The sequence below is a fragment of the Onychostoma macrolepis genome, chromosome 19, assembly GCF_012432095.1.
Source record: "Onychostoma macrolepis isolate SWU-2019 chromosome 19, ASM1243209v1, whole genome shotgun sequence".
NCBI lineage: Eukaryota > Metazoa > Chordata > Actinopteri > Cypriniformes > Cyprinidae > Onychostoma > Onychostoma macrolepis.
Genome location: NC_081173.1, coordinates 25,215,766 through 25,235,858, shown reverse-complemented (window position 1 = coordinate 25,235,858; position 20,093 = coordinate 25,215,766). Strand labels below are relative to the sequence as shown.

The window sequence follows — 20,093 nt, the reverse complement described above, 5'->3', positions numbered from 1 at the left end:
CATTAATGATTTCCTTCGCATTTAGATCAAGTTTAAATCGTTTCCATGTGACGTATCCTCCTCCTTGACCAATGAAACGCGGGCTTGAACAGGTAAGCCACGCCTCCCTGGGTTTACGCTCTACGTTCTATTTTCAGTTCTAGCCAATATGAAATTTCTTTGCCTTCAGTAACAATAACACTGAGCGCGTTCGTGTCCCGCACAACAAAATCTCCCTCTTTCTCGCGCTTTCTCCGAGTAGCATCTGCCTGCAAAACCGGAGGCTGCATTTTCAGGAACGCAGTCCTAGGACCGCATTTCTAGGACCCTAGGTTTTTAGTGACAGCGCCACCTACCGAATTAGAGGACCAGCGAAGATGGCTGACAGTCAGAGTGTGAGTATCAAATGTGAATAAATTTTTATTTGTTTAACATTAAAAACAATTGTGATGCATTTCATTGGAAAGTTAATGTAGCCGAAGTGATCGTGATTTGCTAAATAGTCTTGAATGCATAGCCATCATATATTAGCCTCTAATGCTGTAAAATGAATTGTTAGCACATTCATTTAATGAAACTGTTGCATGATAAGCAAGGCAAGGCAAGTTTATTTATATAGCACATTTCATACACAATGGTAATTCAAAGTGCTTTACATAAAAGGAAGTGAAATAGTCATTAAAAATAATAAGAAATTAAAAATAATAAAAATCACTACAATAAAAACAAAGTGATTTAAAAATTGATTTTAAAGAAATTTAAAACATTTAAGAATAGAAAGTGATTATACATAGTGCAATCAGTTCGGACGTAGCACAGTGCTCATTCAACAAATGCACAGCTGAACAGATGAGTTTTGAGTCTGGATTTAAAAGTGGCTAATGTTTTAGCACATCTGATCTCTTCTGGAAGCTGATTACAACTGCGGGCGGCATAATAGCTAAAAGTGGACTCCCCTTGTTTTGTGTGAACCCTTGGTATTTCTAACTGACTCGATCCTAATGATCTGAGTGGTCTGTTAGGTTTATATTCAGTGAGCATATCTCCAATGTATTTAGGTCCTAGGCCATTTAGAGATTTATAAACGAGTAAAAGTACTTTAAAATCAATCCTAAATGTAACTGGAAGCCAGTGTAAGGACCTGAGGACTGGTGTAATATGCTCAAATTTTCTGGTTCTAGTCAGAATCCTGGCAGCAGCGTTCTGGATGAGCTGCAGCTGTCTAATGGTCTTCTTTGGAAGGCCGGTGAGGAGACCATTACAATAATCCACCCTGCTGGTGATAAAGGCATGAACCAGTTTCTCCAAGTCTTGACTGGAAACAAAACATCTAATTCTTGCAATGTTTTTGAGATGATAGTATGCTGATTTAGTTACTGCTTTGACATGACTACTAAAACTCTGTCTCCAGAAACACCCCAAGATTTTTGACTTGGTTTTTAGTTGATTGACCCCTAGAGTCAAGGTATGCATTCACCTTGATAACTTCATCTTTGTTTCCAAATGCAATGACTTCAGTTTTCTCCTTATTTAACTGAAGAAAGTTCTGGCACATCCAACAGTTTATTTCATTAATGCATTGGCAGAGGGAGTCAATGGGGCTATAGTCATTTGGAGATAAGGCTAAGTAAATCTGGGTATCATCAGCATAGCTGTGATAGGCAATTTGGTTCTTTCTCATTATTTGACTTAGTGGGAGCATATACAGGCTAAACAAGAGCGGTGCAAGAATTGAGCCTTGTGGGACTCTGCATGTCATGGACGTCCACTTAGACTTATGCTCTCCTATACTCACATAATAACCTCTCCCTTCTAAGTATGACCTGAACCATTTGAGTACCATCCCAGAAAGCCCGATCCAGTTTTCCAGTCTCTCTAGAAGTATGTTATGATCAACCGTATCAAACGCAGCACTAAGATCTAGTAGTACCAGAACTGATATTTTGCCTGAATCAGAATTGAAGCGAATATCATTTATTATCTTAATGAGTGCTGTCTCTGTGCTATGATGTGCCCGGAAACCAGATTGAAAATTGTCCAGGTATCCATTTAAGTTTAAGTAGTTGTTCAGCTGATTAAAAACTACCTTTTCAATAATCTTACCTATGAACGGAAGATTTGATATTGGTCTATAGTTGTTCAACATTGTGTTATCAAGATTGCGCTTTTTCAGAAGGGGCTTAACAACTGCAGTTTTCAGGAGTTTGGAAAAGTCCCAGTAAGAAGTGAAGCGTTCACCACTTCTAAGAGATCTGTTTCTAAACAGTCAAGCACACTTTTGAAAAAAGATGTGGGAAGTGTGTCAAGATAGCATGTTGATGATTTAAGGTGCTGTACTATTTCTTTCAAAATTTTGCAATCAATTTCTTCAAAAACAGACATAGTCACTTCTTTTTGAAATTGCGGTCGAATCTGTGTGACCTCTGCAAAAGTAGATATGCCAATCTCCTTTCTGATATTATTGATCTTCTCAGAAAAGAAGGAAGCAAACTCATTGCATTTACTGTCGGAGAGCATTTCACTGGGAATCTGACTTGGGGGGGTTGTAAGTCTCTCCACAGTAGCAAAAAGAGTGCGAGAGTTGTTTAAGTTACTGTTTATAAGGTTTGAGAAGAAGGTCTGTCTAGCTGTAGCTAGTTCCACATTGAAAGCATGAAGGCTGTCTTTATAGATGCTATAGTGAATTTCAAGTTTTGTCTTCCGCCACATCCGCTCAGCTTTTCTGCATTGTCTTTTCATACTCTGAACTGCTGTTGATTTTCTCCATGGTGATTTTTGTCTGCCATTCCTCTTGCAGACCCTTGTCGGAGCAATATCATCAATAACATTCTTAACTTTTGAGTTAAAAGAATCCAGGAGAAGATCAACAGAGTCTGCAGAAATGCTTGGTGTTAAAGATATAGCCTTCATAAATAGCGCACTAGTGTTCTCATTAATGCATCTCTTTCTGACAGAGACAGATCTAGATTCAGTGGTAACAGAGATCAATATATCAAAGAAAATACAGAAGTGATCAGATAGTGCTACATCCTTAACAACAATGGATGAAATGTTTAGACCTCTACTGATGAGTAAATCTAGAGTGTGTCCACGATTGTGTGTGGGTTCATGCACATGCTGGATCAGATCAAAAGTGTTTAAAACGGTAATAATTTCTTTTGCAGTTTTGATTTCTGCATTATCTATGTGAATATTAAAATCCCCTGCAATAGTAAAACAGTCAAACTCTGAGGAAATCATTGATAACAGTTCTGTGAACTCTTCAACAAAGGCTGGAGAGTATTTTGGAGGCCTTTAAATAATGATAAACAGAATGCGTGGAGCACCTTTCAGCACAATACCTAGATATTCAAAGGACAAATACTGACCAAATGACACTTGCTTGCATTGATAAACATCTTTAAATAGAGCAGCTACACCTCCACCTCTCCTAACAGTCCTGCAGACACTTGTAAAATTAAAGTTAGGAGGGGCTGTTTCATTTAGGACTGTTGCACTGCAGCTGTCTTCAAGCCATGTTTCATTTAGAAACATAAAATCCAGGTTGTTTGTGGTTATAAAATCATTGATCAGAAATGATTTATTTTTTAGTGAGCGAATGTTTAAAAATGCTAACTTGATGGAATTACATTTTGTCTCTACAGCAATCTTAGATTGACGCATTACAGGCCACAGATTAGATGGGTCAGCCGTACGGCTTGAGAAGGCCTTAGACTTTCTATCATGTGATAAAACAGAAATATAGAAGGCTACAGGCACACTGGGTTCCCGCTTGTTCTGTGAACATTTGTGAGTGTTGCTGCTAATATAGCGGGGACCCGACACATATCACTGAGAGCTGTTATCAGTTGTTTTTGGTTCACCTACAGCCGATGGAGGAGGGTTTGGGCCCTGGCGTTGTGGCAGTGGTCGGAGAGCTCTCACAGGAGGAGGAGGGAGAGCTGGGCCAACTGTCTTTGGTGGTTGTGGGGCCTGCCGTTTTTTAGTTGATATCTGGGGGCTTGCAGCAAACGAGTGAGAGAGTTTGGTCCCAGCATACACCAGTTCCTCCATTTTCTGTGAGAAGCTTAGAAGTGGAGATTCTGGAGAGAGGGATAGTGTGTCTGGTGAGATGGGCTCTGGCTCTGGTGTTTCCGGTGGCTGTGATATGTTGTCCTGGCTTCCCTGGCTGTTTTCCAGATAGTTGTCCTTGGGTGCTGAGTCTTGGAGCTGTTGTAGTACGTCATAGTCTGTCTGTGAAGAGCTCGTTGGGCAGGGCTCAGCCGGGATAGTTTCCATGAGGAAAGTTTGTTTTGGCTGCGTGGTGTTATCAGTGTCCTTGTGGGATGTGTCAACCACAGGATGACTCTGAGGCTGACATGAAGTTCTGTGGTCACTCATATTCTGTCCAATCCACACGGCCTCAATGGCACACACCACTGAAGGATGACGGAGGGAGAAATAGATATTGTCCTTTAGCACTCTCGCACCAAGTTTGTTTGGGTGGAAGCCGTCTAGTTTAAACAGTTGTCTATGGCCCCAGAAAATATTGAAGTTGTCGATGAAGTTGACTCCTTTTGTACTGCAGGTTCTTTGTAGCCATGTATTCAGCCCAAGCAGCCGTGAAAACATGTTAGTTCCCCTTGCTGGGAGTGGTCCACTGATGAACGACTGAACTTCAAGTCTTTGAAGTGTTTCAAAGAGTTCACTGAAATCCTTCTTAAGCAGTTCTGACTGCTCTTTCCGAATATCGTTCTTCCCCACATGGATAAGTCTGTGTTGAATTACTGGCAACACAATAAACTGTAGCACGTTCGTTGTGAAAGCTTGTTAATTACTCATTGTTTTTCCATTTTAATTAAGTTAAAATAATCTTAATGTTTTAAATGTCACATGCTCATTCATCCTGTTTAACATTACCCCAGTATACATGTTATGAGTACGATAATGTTGTTTGAGACATATTACATTTTAATAGTCAGACATAACAGAGAGGCCATCATAATAATTGACTGTTAAAATACCACGTGTTAGATTGTGTCATTTACTGTGTACTGTACTCTATATGAAGTGTTTTCAAGGACAGCTCAGGGCAGGCAATAGTATGACAAAAGATAAATAAATTGGTCAAGTATTGGAATTGTTTTTACACAATGTCCAATGTATCCTTTTTTTAAGTGTTAACAGTATTTCTGTTAACCTAGCAGTGATTATGTTCTCCATTTACTATTTCAGTGAAGTGGAAGAATTGAACAGGGTGATAGAGAAACAACTGAGAAAAGAGGGGAGAGCATCCAGGTGGTGGTAGTGCTGCTGCATACATCACAACGTGTGCTTTAAATATTTAAAGTCATGTCAATAATATGTTATTTCTATTCAGATTTCTTGCATCTCTCTCTATTATTTTTTTTCTCAGTTCAGATGGGCTTTATTGACATGAATGTTTCAAGAACCTTTGTTCCCACAACATCAAAATAAAAATTTTCTAAATCTTTAAACAGTATGCAATAATAGTATAATGAACATTAATTGGTATGAAGATTGATATAATTATTTTTGGATCGTATATGTGTGTGCGCTCTGTGGTAACTAAGATCTTTTAAATATGAAATTTAAAATTAGAGAGTTGTACATGTTCAACTAAATGTTCCTTATTTCATTCACTTCTCTCTCTTTCTCTCTCTTAGGAGTCAGTGAAGACGTCGTCCATGAAGTTCTTTCTATGTGGTTCACATCATGAACAAATTTGTTTTTGTGTGTGTTCAAGTTCAACTGTTGTAATATATTATTTTATAAAATATACACAATCTTAAATCTACCCCCAGAGTCATCCTTGACTATACCATGATTCCTTGTTTATTTTATTTGAGTTATTATATTATGCTACTTAGACTCAACATTCCTAGGAACCAGGTTTAATTGCAATAAAGTAAGTAGTATTTGGGTGTAATAAAACTTTTAAAAAACTCTAAAATTCTAATGTAGTTAAAACTGGGTGGAAATACTGCCTTAGTGGCACTTTTTTTAGTCCTCCAAAACTAGGGTCCTGGAAATGCGTTCCTGGGACTGCGGTTCTCCGGCTCGGTAGGTGGCGCTGTCACAAAAAAACTAGGATCCTAGAAGTGCGGTCCTACAACTGCGGTCCTGAAAGTGCAGCCTTGGCTTTCTCCCGCTTTTTTGTCTTTTCTGTCATTTTACATAAACGTACATAGCCAGTGGCCACCAAGCGGCGTCAGAGTACTTGTTATAAAAGCAACTTTGTTTTTTTTTGTATACAGACGTCCCAGTAAAAACGTATTTTGGGACACATTCTTAAACGGGAAGAGTAATTGATGTGAAGGCAAGAGCAACTATTACATTAATAACATATTTATTAAAGAGAAATATAGATTTACTTATACCCGATTGGATCACAACATTAGAATCTATATTAATTGTAAATACATTTAAGTGTCTTTAATGTATATATTTCGATTGTTATTGGCATTTGCTTACTAGTAGGATAATTTAACTAATCTGAACTAGTTTTTCCTAACTCTCAGCGTCAAGTTTACGTGTTGCCATGGCAACACAAAATCAGTCCCAACACAAACTCGGAGTGAGTTTACCTGCAACAGCATGAAAACAACAGAACAGGTATTTCTCTCGGTGTTTAAACCGACTGTCTATTAATTAATAAAGACTTTTTATGTTTATTTTTTCTGTCTTCCTCTGCACTAAGAAAACTACATGACATTCAAGGAAAGGAAAGCATGGGCAAACTATACAAAGGCCTGAATGAATGTGAGTGACTTGCCTTTAGTGTCATTAAATCTGCTAAAGTGTTTTAACTGTATTTAATCTTATTCAGAGCCATGTATTTATAGTTCAGGGATGTGCTTCATCTATTCCAACCAAGTACAAGACAATCATCATTAGCAATGAAGAGAAGAAAGGCTTTTCCTTCCAATCAAAGAGGTTTCAAGATTACCTGGTGAGTTTAATAAATAATCCAGCTCTCCTATATTCATTTGTTATGGCACATATGAGTTTATGGCGTTCCATTAAAAGCAATGCCTATATCTATCTATCTATCTATCTATCTATCTATCTATCTATCTATCTATCTATCTATCTATCTATCTATCTATCATTTTAGAATGAGAATCCAGGGCCTGGTTCATATATCTCACATGCACCTGCTGAGGGATGCAGTCCTTCATTCTCCAAGAGAGGAACAGGCAACTTTGCTTCAAAAGTGAGACCCTGTTTAGAGACTTGTTATATAGAAACATCTGGAAATTACATATCCTACATTAATCAATGCAGGTTCAGGCATCTTCATTATGATTGAGGTCTTAATAGAAGTCCTAAAAACTTTTATGCATTAGACATTTGGCCTTTCTGTTAATTGCCTTGCACTTCTTTGAAGTATATTATTATGAATAATATTACTGACTGTTTTTATATCTCAAGGCTGGTCGTGTGCCCCGTAGCTTCCAGAGATTAAGCCCAGGACCTGATGCTTATAACCTCCAGACATCTCTACTTCACAAGCACGATTTTAACAGAGGAGAATCCAGAATGTTTCGTCTGCCTGTTGCAGTAAAGAGGGAAAAACCAAAAAATGAAAATCCTGCACCAAATCAATATGATGTATGTATCGCCCAGCATGCATCTCATTAGATTTAGTGGCAGAGACTACACTATTGTTATATGTCACAGTGAATGCTTACAATTTGTTAAAAAAAAATTAAAAATGAGTTTTGGGTTAGTAAGATTTTTAAATGTTTTTGAAAGAAGTGTCTTATGCTCACCAAGGCTAAATGTATTTAATTGTTGTGAAATATTATTACAATTTAAGAGTTGCTTTCTTTTTTACCATATTTTAAAATTATGTTAATTTTTTTCTGTGATGCAAAGCAAAATTTTCACCATTACTCCAGTCTTCAGTGTCACGTGACCTTCAGAAAACATTTCTTATTACTATCAACGTTGAAAACCATTTGTGACCCTGGACCACAAAACCAGCCAAAAATACATTGTATGGGTCAAAATGATACATTTTTCTTTTATGCCAAAAATCATTAGGAAATTAAGTAAAGATCATGTTCCATGAAGATATTTTGTAAGTTTCTTACCGTAAATATATCAAAACTTCATTTTTGATCAGTAATGTGCATTGCTAAGAACTTCATTTGGACAACTTTAAAGGCGATTTTTCTCAATATTTAGATTTTGTTGCACCCTCAGATTCCAGATTTTCAAATAGTTGTATCTCGGCCAAATATTGTCCGATCCTAACAAACCATACATCAATGGAAAGCTATTGATATTTATTCAGCTTTCAGATTATGTATAAATCTCAATTTCAAAAAATGTCAATTTCAAAAAAATTTGTGGTCCAGGGTCACATTTAGCTTCCTAAAATGTTTGTAAAAACAGTAATACATGTTTTACTCAGGATTCTTTGATGAAAAGAAAGTTCACAAGAACAACATTAATTTGAAGTAGAAATCCTTTGTAACATTATTAATGTCTTTACTGTCACTTTTGATTTGATGAAAAAAAAAATCTTACTGACGCCAAACTTTTGAGCGGTAGTGTATGATTTATTTATTTATTTATTTTTTAGTTTATTTATTTATTTATTTGCTGTCAGGTGTCTTATAGTGCCGTGGACAAAAATTCAACCGTTTCTGCTCAAAGTGCATTTTGCTCTAAAACCAGAAGGAATGCCAGTGTCTCAGACAACTTTAAAGGACCCTCTCCCTGTGAGTAACTCGCATATTTGACCAGTTTTAGATGAAGATAATTAAGTTAGAGTTGCAATACCAGCTGTTAAAACTCTTCAGTAATTCTGAGGTTAAAAACAACCTTATATTTGAAAACAAATATTGAGTGTGAATGTTTGCATGCACACATAATTACAACCACTGTACATATTTTAAATTCAGTAGTGAAATGAGGTGTTATATTCATTAGAAAAGAAGAGATATTCTTGTGCCATTACTTTATCTTGTTCTAATTACAGTCAAATATTGTGATATTAATTTATTTGTTCACATGTTTATATTTAAAACTCTCAATCTACTCAAATCATTGTGAAAAACAAACAATCGAAATTACGGTTGATGAATCCATCTCTATCCTTGTTCTGAAGGCCACTATAATGTGAGTGACGTTTTGCTCCAGAAGACGCCTCAAGTTCCTTACTCCTGTTTTAAATCCACCACTTCCCGGATCCAGCCACCAGTGAGAAACAACATCCCTGGTCCCGGGACCTATAACCCCTATCAACCACCAGAACCCGTGAAGAGAACCGTTCTGCCGTATGTGTTCAGTCAGATCTGCAATAAATCTCTTTCATGTTGTTAATAGCAATAATGCACTGGTTACATGTACTTTTATGTAATGATTTTTGGCAATTTATATATTGCCAGCCAAGAATTTCATCACAGTACACAGATATTTTTTAATATATTTCAAACAGCTGCTTTTATCACTAACTAGTTTTTCAAAAGCAGAATAAGAATAGCTTTGGATATCAGATTCTTCATATTGGATTTATATGTCATCTGTGCAGAAGGAGACACTACTTGGGATTATCAGCGCCACCTCTGATACCCACCAAAGACCCACCCTTCCCAGGCCCGGGACATTATGACATAGTGAACTACAATCGTCCGTTCAAACACCTCGTGTCTAGCGCTACTTTCCTGTCCGGGACAAGCAGGTGGATACAGGATGTCAAAGGACAGGCTATACCTGGTCCAGGTAACACTTACATAATCTTTACTTCATTTAAAAATAAGACTTCTGTTGTTGTTGTCTGTCGAGTTTTAACTTTTAACTTCCTCCTCCTAGGTTTCTATGAACCCATGGTCCTTTCAAAGATGTCGTTCTTGTATAATCCTGCAAAAATGTGGATACCGGCTTAAACAAACTTATTTTAAACAAGTTTTAGTAAACAGTTTAATACAGATTTTAAGTATATGAGTGCTCATGTTTCATAAAATGTCAGTCTTAATATGATTATTATTTAAAATTATTATTATTTTAAATTTTTATAATATATTACAAGTCATTTGTGTGCTTACAAATTGCTGTAATGAAGGGATATACACTGGCAAAGATATTTAAATAAGTCTTTAATAAGTCTCTTATGTTCACCAAGGCTGTGTTTATTTGATCAAAATTACAGTAAAAACAGAAATACTGTGTAATATTATTACAATTTACAATCTCTTTTCTCTATGAATATATTTTAAAATGTAATTTATTTCTGATACAGCATCATCATTTTCATCATCATTACTTCAGTCTTCACTGTCACACAATCCTTCAGAAATCATTCTAATATGATTCTAATATAATCATTCTATTTTGTTGTTATTATCTATATTATTACATTATCTACAGTATATTATTATGTTGATTTTAAAATTATATTCTTATGGAAACCATAATACACTACCATTCAAATGCCTGGGGTAAGCATGATTTAAAATAAGAAAAATAAATCATTACTTTTAAACAGCAAGGATGCATTCAATTGATAAAAAAAAAAGTGACCAAAGACATTTATAATATTACAACAAAAAATCTATTTTAATAAATGCACTGATAAAGTTCGATTAACTTTGTATTCAACAATGAAGCCTAAAAAAAATGTGTCATGGTTTCCACAAAAATATTAAGCAGGGAAAACATTGCAGCGGAAACTTTTTAAACATCGTTAATAATATAATAATAGGACTATTATTAATAACTGAGAAGCAAATCAGCATATTAGAATGATTTCTGAAGGATCATGTGACACTGACAGCTGAAGTAATGGCTGATGAAATTCAGCTTTGCATCACAGGAATATATAGCATTTTAAAATACATTATAATAGAAAAATAGTTCACATTGTAATAATATTTCACAATATTACTATATTTTTTATCAAATAAATGCAGACTTGGTCACTAAGCGAATCAAAGCATTCTCAGAAACATGGAGCTGCTTTCTCTGTCTGAGTCACATCTGAACAGCTGAAAGTCAAAGCAGACACAGCTGAGCTCCAAACCCTTGATGTGTCAGCAGCTGATCCTGGACCTGCCGGACAGTGAACATGATGATGTGAGTGATACACTTCAGCTGATCCTGGGTCAGTGGTTTAATACCGAGGTGGGAGCGGCTGTTGCTGGACTAGAGGAGGGTGTGGAGGTCTGAGCTCATCTGAACAATGCCAAAATCTATGTGGGGATTTCAGAGGGTCATGACATGAAAATGTCCTCTGGAACGTCACTGAATGACCTCAGGACAAGGTCAACATTATGTATAAAAGTTATTCATCGGGGCTGTTTTGGGCTGATTAATGTGCTTTATCAGCTTAAACATATAGATTATGATGTAACAATGTAAAAGATTATTCATTTATGAGAAGTTACATGATTGGCTACACAATATAATAGACGATTGCTCACCAAGGCTGCATTTATTTGTTCAAAAATACAGTAAAAACAGTAATATTGTGAAATATTATTATAATTTAATAGAACTGCTTTCTATATTTCACTATAAAAAATACAATTTATTCGTGTGATGGTAAAGCTGAATTTCTAACATCATTACTCCAGTCTTCAATGTCATATGATCCTTCAGAAATCATTCTAATATGCTGATTTGCTGCTCAAGAAGCTTTTATCATTATTATCAATGTTAGAAACGGTTGTGCTGCTTAATATTTCTGTGAAAACCTTGATGCATTTTTTCAGAATTCTTTGATGAATAGAAAGGAATAGAATGAATCAAAAAATTTTGTAACATTATAAATGTCTTCTCCATCACTTTTGATCAGTTTAATGCGTCCTTACTAAATAAATGTATTAATTGAAAAAATATATATATTACTGGCCTGAAACTTCTTAATGGTGCATTGTATATGTGAATAATTTGTAATGATAATTATGAATACATATACAATAAATGTTCTCAAAACTCACCACAAGGATTCTAGGGTGTTCTGGGTGGTTGCCGGGTCATTATGCAGTTACTAAGGTGTTCGGAGTGGTTTTTAGTGGGACGCTTTGCAGTTGCTAGGGTGGTTGCTAGGTGATTACTTACTTTAAAACTGTTCACGAAAGGTTCTTTGGGGAACCATTAATGGTTCTTCTATGACATAATTGCGAAAAACCCCTTTTGGACCTTTATCTTGGTTCATTCAGTACTAGATCTTTTCAGTATGGGAGGCCTTACAGTAAAAATTCAGTAATAAGAGTGCGGTAATGCAGAATGTTGTCCACCCATCCCGTATGTCGCCTGTTGCTGATATCTCAAACCCTGCAGCTGTTCAACCACCCCCGTCAGCAGCTGTGAATATATTCAAATGCTGACCTCACCATTGTCCAAATATCTTACAGAATTCATAAACTGATTTTAGCTGTTAAAATGATGTGATGTTTTTGAGAGCTCATGCCTCTTGTGATCAAGCTATTGGCTAACATAGTCTAAAAAGGTCATTGTACATCTCCAATAATAATTCCAATAATCTTTGTTTTATTTACAACTTCAAATCATTTTTTACAGTGTAACTGAAACAAAATACGTTTACTGTAAGTGCAAATTGGCTAAAACTAAACCTAAAATAAAAATACATTAAAGCTCAGTGAAGGTGTTTTGAAGGAAATGCCAGCAGCTTCTTCAAACTGGGCTTCAAAAAAGCCTGAAATTTGCCCTTGATCTATCAGTGATGGATGGTGCATCTTTAGTTGTTGAGTAGATCACAAAATACCTTTAATCATATCAGATATTACATCTAACCTCTTCACTATCTGTGGTTCTCCCTCTTCTTTCAGTTTGCAGACCACATTAAAAGAGTATTTTGATGTGAGATCTTTACAAAGCACTGCACAGATTATACAAAACCCATCAGCATCTGCTTATAAACAAACTTGATTTACGTTTTAAAGCTTATTTGTGGGTTAAGGCTGTCCAATGTGGCCTAACCTGACCGCATGCTCACCTATATCATCTCAACAAAGCATCGTTTTATCTCATCTGCGTTGTTCTCCATGGCAGCGAGACATAACTGAGATGATTTTAGGAAGGGTACGCAATGAGTGCGCCATCACGCCGGATACACATCCCCGGGCTTCTGAGCTGTACAGATCTCAATTGTTTAACTCATGACTGATGGATCTACATTTATCTCCAAATGCCCTCAAGCAGGGACTGAAAACAGTCTGAGAAACTCTCCGCCTGACTGCGGTGCATGCTGTGTTTTGACCCATGCGTTATTTGTTATGTCTGTTTTAGCTAATCGGTTTTAAGCTGCGTTTTTTTAAACATTTAAGTGATTATGTTTGAAAATGTAGAATATTCACACAAATGTAAATGGTTTAGTGCAGGTATGCTCCACTAGTTTGGTGTTGTTGGCAGAGTTATATCAGTGGTACCAGATGGCTGATTCGCTTCGTGCTGCTATGATGGCCTGATTTCAACTCTTAAATGCTCTAGTTAAAGTATTAAATAAGAACAGACTCACACTGGTCTACACATGATGCAATCCAGTGGGAACTGTAATGACATTTCCAGCAGTCTCAGATTGGTGTGGTCTCAGCTATAAGGGTCTGAGGGTCTTTTACTGGCGCTGTACCAATTATTGTAATTCAAGTCTTAGACATGGTTCATTTTAGTACATATTTATGAGAAGAACTGTACTTTTTGAACCATTGTCTGCAATCCGTCTTATTTTATCATTGTTATACCATTATAGTTATTTTCTTATATATTTTTAATTTTGTGTTTTTCATTTCCATTTTAATTTTAGTTAAAGTTTTGGTAATTTTGTTGTGATTTACCATTTTTATCATTTTTAAAAAAAAAATTTTATCTGTTAATCTAGCTATCTATACAGTTTTCGTTCATTTTTATTTCAGTTTTAGTCTTAGTTATTTTAGTACTTCAAGTTAAAGTAAATGAAAAAGAGGAATTTTGACAATTAGCTGAAATAAAATAAAAAAAAAACGTTTGTTTCTTTTAGATTTTGTTTTATTTTAGTTAACATTATTATTTCAGGTAAAGCAATTTATTTTTTACAGTTTAGTTTTAGTTAACTATAATAACCCTCCCTGTCTGCAATTGAATTTTTTTTCTAATTGCTATTTGTAATAGTGTTTCTCTCTCTCTCTCTCACACACACACACACACACATATATATATATATAGTAATGATATATAAAGCAGAATACGATAAAAAAAATCTATAAAACGGCATTTTTAAAAATAAATACTTGTAGCCTATAGTAGTAGTAATTTCTACTGTTAAATTAAAATATAAAAATAGCTATTAAAATATTAATTATTTTCATTAAATTATTTTTTATTAAAAATAAAAATATTAAATATTAAGCATTTTTATGGAACAATTTTTCGGCTAAATTCACAAATTTAAAATTTTTAATCGCTTATGGAATTAAATATATTGCGCTTGCAGGCCCACCAGGTCATAGTGTACATTTGATGATAGCTAAAATGTGGGATCCACCTCAGTTTTCCAGCGGGACGCATTAAAGGACGTGTACCCGTGTGCCTCCATCCTGATGCCGCAGATCCAGCTTTTAGAAACCGAGAGGGGGAGCCATTCTGCAAAAACCTACAAACCTACCTTTTCTTTCACAGCACCGGAGAACACTCCAGAATTATCGTAAATTTACTTAATTAAATTAGAAATATAAAATCAGAAATAGTGTATATAACTATGAGTAACCTTTTCAAATGTGCTAAGTTTGTTTTCAGTGTCCCCCATCCAGGTGAATGGTACGCTCCAGTGGATAGGCAGAGAGCGTCCCGCATCTAGCCGCTGTATTCAGCAAGCGGCTGCTGTGCGGTGGGCAGGGCCCCGGACCTGGGCCCCCCTCTTTCTCTATCTTTAGTTTTCACAGCTGAGATCACACATTTCAGTGGGAATAGCGAATTTAATCAATCATCGATCGTATTACTCTTTTAATTGAGCTCAACTGTTTGTTATTGACCAGATTTAAAGGGCCACTGCATTCGGGTGTGTTCATATCTGGGAGTTCCTCTATTTTTACGCGTCTCTTTTGGACCCTGTAATGGAATGACTGACTGCAAACCATGAACAAAATGGAGAACAAGGCTCTAGAGAGCAGCTTTGAAGAAAAACTTACGCTGTCAGACAAAGGTAAGTAAGCTAGAACTGAATTAAAAAAAAAAATCGTATAACATGTCCATGAAACCCTGGATAAACGCACGGGTGGTCAAAGAACGCAGAATATATTGCTAGAGTATGCATATGTGTGTATATTTTTAATCATGCCGTAGTGTTTATATTTTGTATGAACCTATTATTATGTTAAAGCTTGTTCACTTAGGTTTCTGTGCCACCTGTCATTAAGAAAACAACAAAAGTAACGGCGCATATGCGCGTGACCTGGATAACGGGTTTTCGCATTTCAGTGAGCAAAATTTGGCGTTTAATGCCAGCACTCTTAATTTGTTGGACCTAAAAACTACATTATATTAGCTGTTTTGTTTGATCATTACTATATTTCCACGAGAAAAGCATCCGAGCGTTTATACATTAAGATGTTTCATGGATTTAAATGCAGTATACCGGTGTGCGCAAAATATACGCGCATGTCTAACTACTGTCTATTGCAGTCCTTATTAATTACCTGTCTATTACAGTCCTTATTAAGCACCAAATGAAAGCCCACCGATTTTTCGTTGTTGCATCATGATTAATCCGTCTATTGCAATGTTATGATACAGAACAATGTGACCAAGCAATTAGAAACTAAAAAAATATATGTTCTTAATCAGTATTTTATATTGTTTGCCAGTAAAACAATATCTAAACATCCTTAAAACAAGATTAATTTACTTGCTATGCTAAATTTTAAGCAATTTGCCAATGGGGATAAATTATTAGCCTATATTGATTATCTAGTACAAGATTTTTCAAGATTTTTAATATATAATATTGATCTTATATTTATTAATCTATAGGCTATCTTTTATTAATAGGACAAAGATACTGATTCCCAACTTTTCACGCATGCAGATAATGTTGGATTTTCTTCTACATGCAAGAGAGAGGGTTTAAGGCTGCTCTGTGCCTGCTTAAAATTCTGTGTAAAGTCGCAATGCCGCATAAAACCCAGGCTAAATTATACCTGTCCTGACCCACCTCAACCCCAGTATCAAAACATGCAATTGCTTTGTAAATGCATGCCACTTCTGAGCAGCATTAAACAGACACCTAAATGCCACCTCAGAAACACTTCTGTGCCACCTTTGTAGTGCAAATTTGATGTTGCTTTATTTATTTTTCATGGGATCATATTTGAAATGTATTCTGTAGTATAATGTTTATAGATCTAGGTTTGAAACCCAGAGGTAGCAGGTTCAAATCTCATAAGGCATAATTCATGATCTACAGCTATTGTGTCCTTGAGCAATGCATTTAACCTCAGGCTAGTTATAATGCAGTGTAAGCTGCTTTGAAAGGAAGTGTCTTCTGAAATAGGATGCAATCCCTTAGGTTTTACTGGAGTCCTCTAATAAATTAACTTTAACGGCAAGGTCAAATGATGCCTCCAGATGTGTGGTTACAGGTAGAACAATGTCAGTAGATCAGTGTGTTATGCTAAGGAAACCTCCAGTCATTATCTCAGGAGATCTTAGTCTGAGCACATTCCTTTCTCTTGGTATTTGTAGTTTTAAATCAGGTTGTTTTGAACTGGCAGAATGCACCAAAAGGGGAGGAAACTTGTAAACGCATTCCTATGTGATGACTGTGTTAAAGACAATCTTCCTTCTCAACTCTCTTGAACCGGGGCCAGTAAACTACAACCTAGCAAACCCCCAGAACACCTTAGCATCATGATGCAATTGTAAAGCACCTTTAATGTTATATTAATCTGCCCTGCCATTCTTGTGGCTCTTTAAAAACCTCATTCCTACTTTTTAAAAAGACCTTATTCACTTCCTTCCACATTTTTTCCTGTATCAGTTATTCACATCCTGTGAATGCAAAGCTGATTTTAGATCAGTGGCAGCTGTATGTCTCTCACCTTGGGCCATTTGAGTCATGGACACCAGTCGGCATTATTATCAGCTCTGATGGAGGCCTTGTCCTGTAGCCTGAGGCTCAGAGAGCCATAGAGAGAGAGACAGGTCAGAGAATCCTCTGTACAGCAACATTGATTGCTTTGTAGTGACTAGTGAGTGTTTTGGGCGCAGGACCAAGATTTTCCAAGACTGAACTTGTTCAAAGGGACACTGTTTTCCCATCACAGATGAGTCAGGTTTTCTCTCTCACACACTGCAAGACATTTTCTGTATGCTGCACATCTATAGGATTTTGCCTGATAACATAGAACTTTATTTTGTACTATTTTTATTTGCTGTCTTGTTTAGAGTAAATATGCCAATAAGAACCTAGAGGGTTTTAGAGCCTTTTGCCGAGAAGCTTTAGGTCATAAAATTATTTATGTTTATTCTTTTATTTCCAATACTAGTTGCTAATGTTGTGACTATAACGTCATACTGATTGCTTTGTAGTTTTTTATTCTTGCAGTTTTCAATTTCATTATGGTGACAAACTTCAAATCAGCAGAATTTGCGGTACAAATGTTTATCCACATACAAGTTTGCAAGGTATAAGATCTCCAAAAACTCATAAACCAAATGTCAATGTCTTAAGAGGAAAAGGGTGCCTTGCTGAACCTAAAGTGCTGCAGAGAAGCATTAAAGAGCCTTTTTTAAGACCAGGCCAAAGATGAGAACGGGTTTATTTCCTGTGGGATGGAGTTATTGTTCAAGCCGAAGGCTCTTGTCTGTGTTAGTAATGCATGACGTGGATATTCTCATTCTCAGACACTCAGAGCCAATGACGTAATATTTCCTGCTTTTTTTTTCCAAGAGGTCTTGGAGGATTGGAAATTTCGATATCTGGCCAAAGTGGCCAGCTCAGCAGACTGAGTGGGATTATTGCGACAGGTTTTAACTAAGAATTTCATTATAATATTACCCAACAGACTACTATAACAAGAAAAAAAATGCTTTAAAAGCATTTTCCTACAAAACTAATAACCTACAAAGCTTCCAGAGGTGATCTGAACTGTATCCTAATCATCTAAATCTACAAATCATACAACTGTTGTAAAAAACGTAGATAATATAGATGTAGGTATAGATATAGAAACCAAGAAACCCCATTTTCACTTCTGCTTTCAGTGGAAAATATGAGTTGTTTGTGGCATATGGCCACATTTGTATGATTTTGTGGTTCAAACATCATGGCAGTCGGTGTAGTTCACGAGTAATCGTGACTATTTTCACCATAATGTCGTTGTATACAAGTAGACTAAGTAATGAGAGAGGATGACTTCTATTTTTGGAGGTATCTTTGGCAAGAGCTGTGTGTCATAACCGTGTGGGAAGACGGAAAAGGAAAGGGAGGAGGAAGGAATAGAGAGAGGAGGGAAGCTGCAGCATGGAAGGATTTCATTTGGATATGAGATGGTTGTTTCCAGAAGCCTGAATCTGAAGTTTTATGTGGGTGGAAGAGCTACAAAATGAGAGAAAAAACGAGAACTAGAGTGCTATAAAAATCTGCCTGGAAACAGCTTGGATTGTAGTAATAGATGGGAAACGATATGTTTTTAATATGATTTATGTAGGGTGACCATATTTTAGTTTTCCAAAAAGAGGACAGTAGGGGTTTGTGGGCGGGACATGGGTGGGGCTTCGCCTGACAGTATATGTAGCAAGTTTTTTGTTTGTTTGCTTATTTTATTTTTATAATGAATAAAAATAAAACAAGTCAGTAGAACAGAAAAAGAATAGATAATGCTAGTGTTAGAAGGTCATTATTTATAATAAATAAAAAGAAAATAAGTAGAAAGAATAGAGAATGCTAGTGTTAGAGGCTCTTTTTTCTTTATAAATAAAACAAGTAGTTAGAATATAAATAGAATAGACAGTGCAAATGTTAGAGGGTCAAGTTTTTTAATTAAGCAGATAAAATTAGAATTAGCATTAGAATAGAGAGTAGAGTTAGAGGGTCAAATGAAGATGAAATAGATGTGTTTTCAGCATTTCTTGAAAATATTAAGGGCTCAGCTGCTTGGATTGAGTTGGGCAGATCATTCCAACAGGAGGGAACAGTTAATGTAAAAGCCCATGAAAGTTTTATCATAGGTAGAATGCAAAATGTTTCAATACAAGCATTTCAGTCAAATGTAATTTATGCAATATTTTAAACCTTTGACCCACTTCGGAAAAATCAACCCATGGCAACATTTTAAAAGTAGCCCAGTTCTGTGGAAAAAACGTGGACTTGGCAACCCTGCATCCAACAAGAGCTGCAGGAGTCAGATTTGACGGATCACAGGTCGAGAATATGGAGAAACGACTGACAAGACCATGCTTGAGTATTTGCTGCTCAACAGATCCTGAGCTCATTGACAAATATCTGATCTTGTAAGATGTGCTCCCTTTACACAGAGTGCGTGTGATTGCGAACTTGAAAGTGAAAGTAAACAGCGCAAACGCTCATTGAAAAATATTTAAATACACCACATACAGATAACGGCTCCCTGATGCACCAAAATTATATACAATATTAGAATGTTTAAAGGAGTGGACACCAAAATTGCGGGAGCGAAACACATGTTGCGGGAGCAGGCGGCAGTGGTCAGAAATTCAGCGGGAGCGGGATTAAGAAAACAGTCGAATCCCAGGCATTTTGGGCTATTAAGAAATCCCGGCCAGACGCATTTTTGTAGGTCCAAAAAAGAGGACATGTCCGTGAAAAAGAGGACATATGGTCACCCTAGATTTATGGGCTGAATTGATATCAGACATTGAATAATTGAGATAAAATATCATTTTTAATTATAGGATCTTCAGTGTTTTGGTTTCTGGGCTCTTCAAAGCACTAATATAAAACAAAAACCATTTCTAGAGTGTTTAGTGGAATTTTTCTTGGTTCTATAGAGATATCCCAAAGATATCCACCAATGATGGATTTGTTTCTTATAAACTTTTTTGCTTCACAATACGTTAGTTGATGGATTATTGTGATGTTTTTATCAGCTGTTTGGACTCTCATTCTGACGGCACCCATTCACTGCAGA

General features: G+C 36.2%; 2 protein-coding genes across 9 annotated transcripts in view; both read left to right on the top strand.

The window, feature by feature from the left end:
• The first annotated feature begins 6 nt into the window (after positions 1-6).
• stpg1 (sperm-tail PG-rich repeat containing 1) lies at positions 7-11,828 on the top strand. Of its 4 annotated transcripts, none has more exons than XM_058753614.1 (12): positions 7-374; positions 5,194-5,256; positions 5,646-5,712; positions 6,501-6,594; positions 6,680-6,741; positions 6,825-6,931; positions 7,097-7,195; positions 7,414-7,593; positions 8,600-8,711; positions 9,101-9,269; positions 9,524-9,714; positions 9,805-11,828. In XM_058753614.1, exons 5-12 carry the CDS (start codon positions 6,711-6,713, stop codon positions 9,876-9,878), a joined length of 963 nt encoding a protein of 320 aa, XP_058609597.1. In that variant the 5' UTR covers positions 7-374; positions 5,194-5,256; positions 5,646-5,712; positions 6,501-6,594; positions 6,680-6,710; the 3' UTR covers positions 9,879-11,828. The 4 variants fall into 4 exon arrangements, with proteins under 4 accessions (XP_058609597.1, XP_058609598.1, XP_058609596.1 ...); XM_058753615.1 differs by having other exon boundaries at positions 5,194-5,259; positions 6,857-6,931; XM_058753613.1 differs by lacking the exons at positions 7-374; positions 5,194-5,256; positions 5,646-5,712 and adding an exon at positions 5,905-6,298.
• A 2,885-nt stretch (positions 11,829-14,713) lies between these two features.
• LOC131525895 (MAP7 domain-containing protein 1-like) overlaps positions 14,714-20,093 on the top strand; it is a 38,333-nt gene continuing 32,953 nt past the window's right edge. The window contains exon 1 of one of the 5 annotated variants that reach the window (XM_058753889.1): positions 14,714-15,130. In XM_058753889.1, the coding sequence (XP_058609872.1) occupies positions 15,064-15,130 (67 nt within the window). In that variant the 5' untranslated portion in view covers positions 14,714-15,063. The remainder of the gene's footprint in view (positions 15,131-20,093) is intronic. The other 4 variants (XM_058753890.1, XM_058753891.1, XM_058753892.1 and 1 more) reach the window with 4 other exon arrangements.

Bases quoted from the DNA above. Each gene is read 5' to 3' on its own strand.
- stpg1 (XM_058753614.1), top strand. From the start codon at position 6,711: ATGGGCAAACTATACAAAGGCCTGAATGAAT. The intron at 7,594-8,599 runs GTATGTATCGCC...ATTTGCTGTCAG, and splicing joins CTGCACCAAATCAATATGAT to GTGTCTTATAGTGCCGTGGA. The intron at 9,715-9,804 runs GTAACACTTACA...TCCTCCTCCTAG, and splicing joins ACAGGCTATACCTGGTCCAG to GTTTCTATGAACCCATGGTC.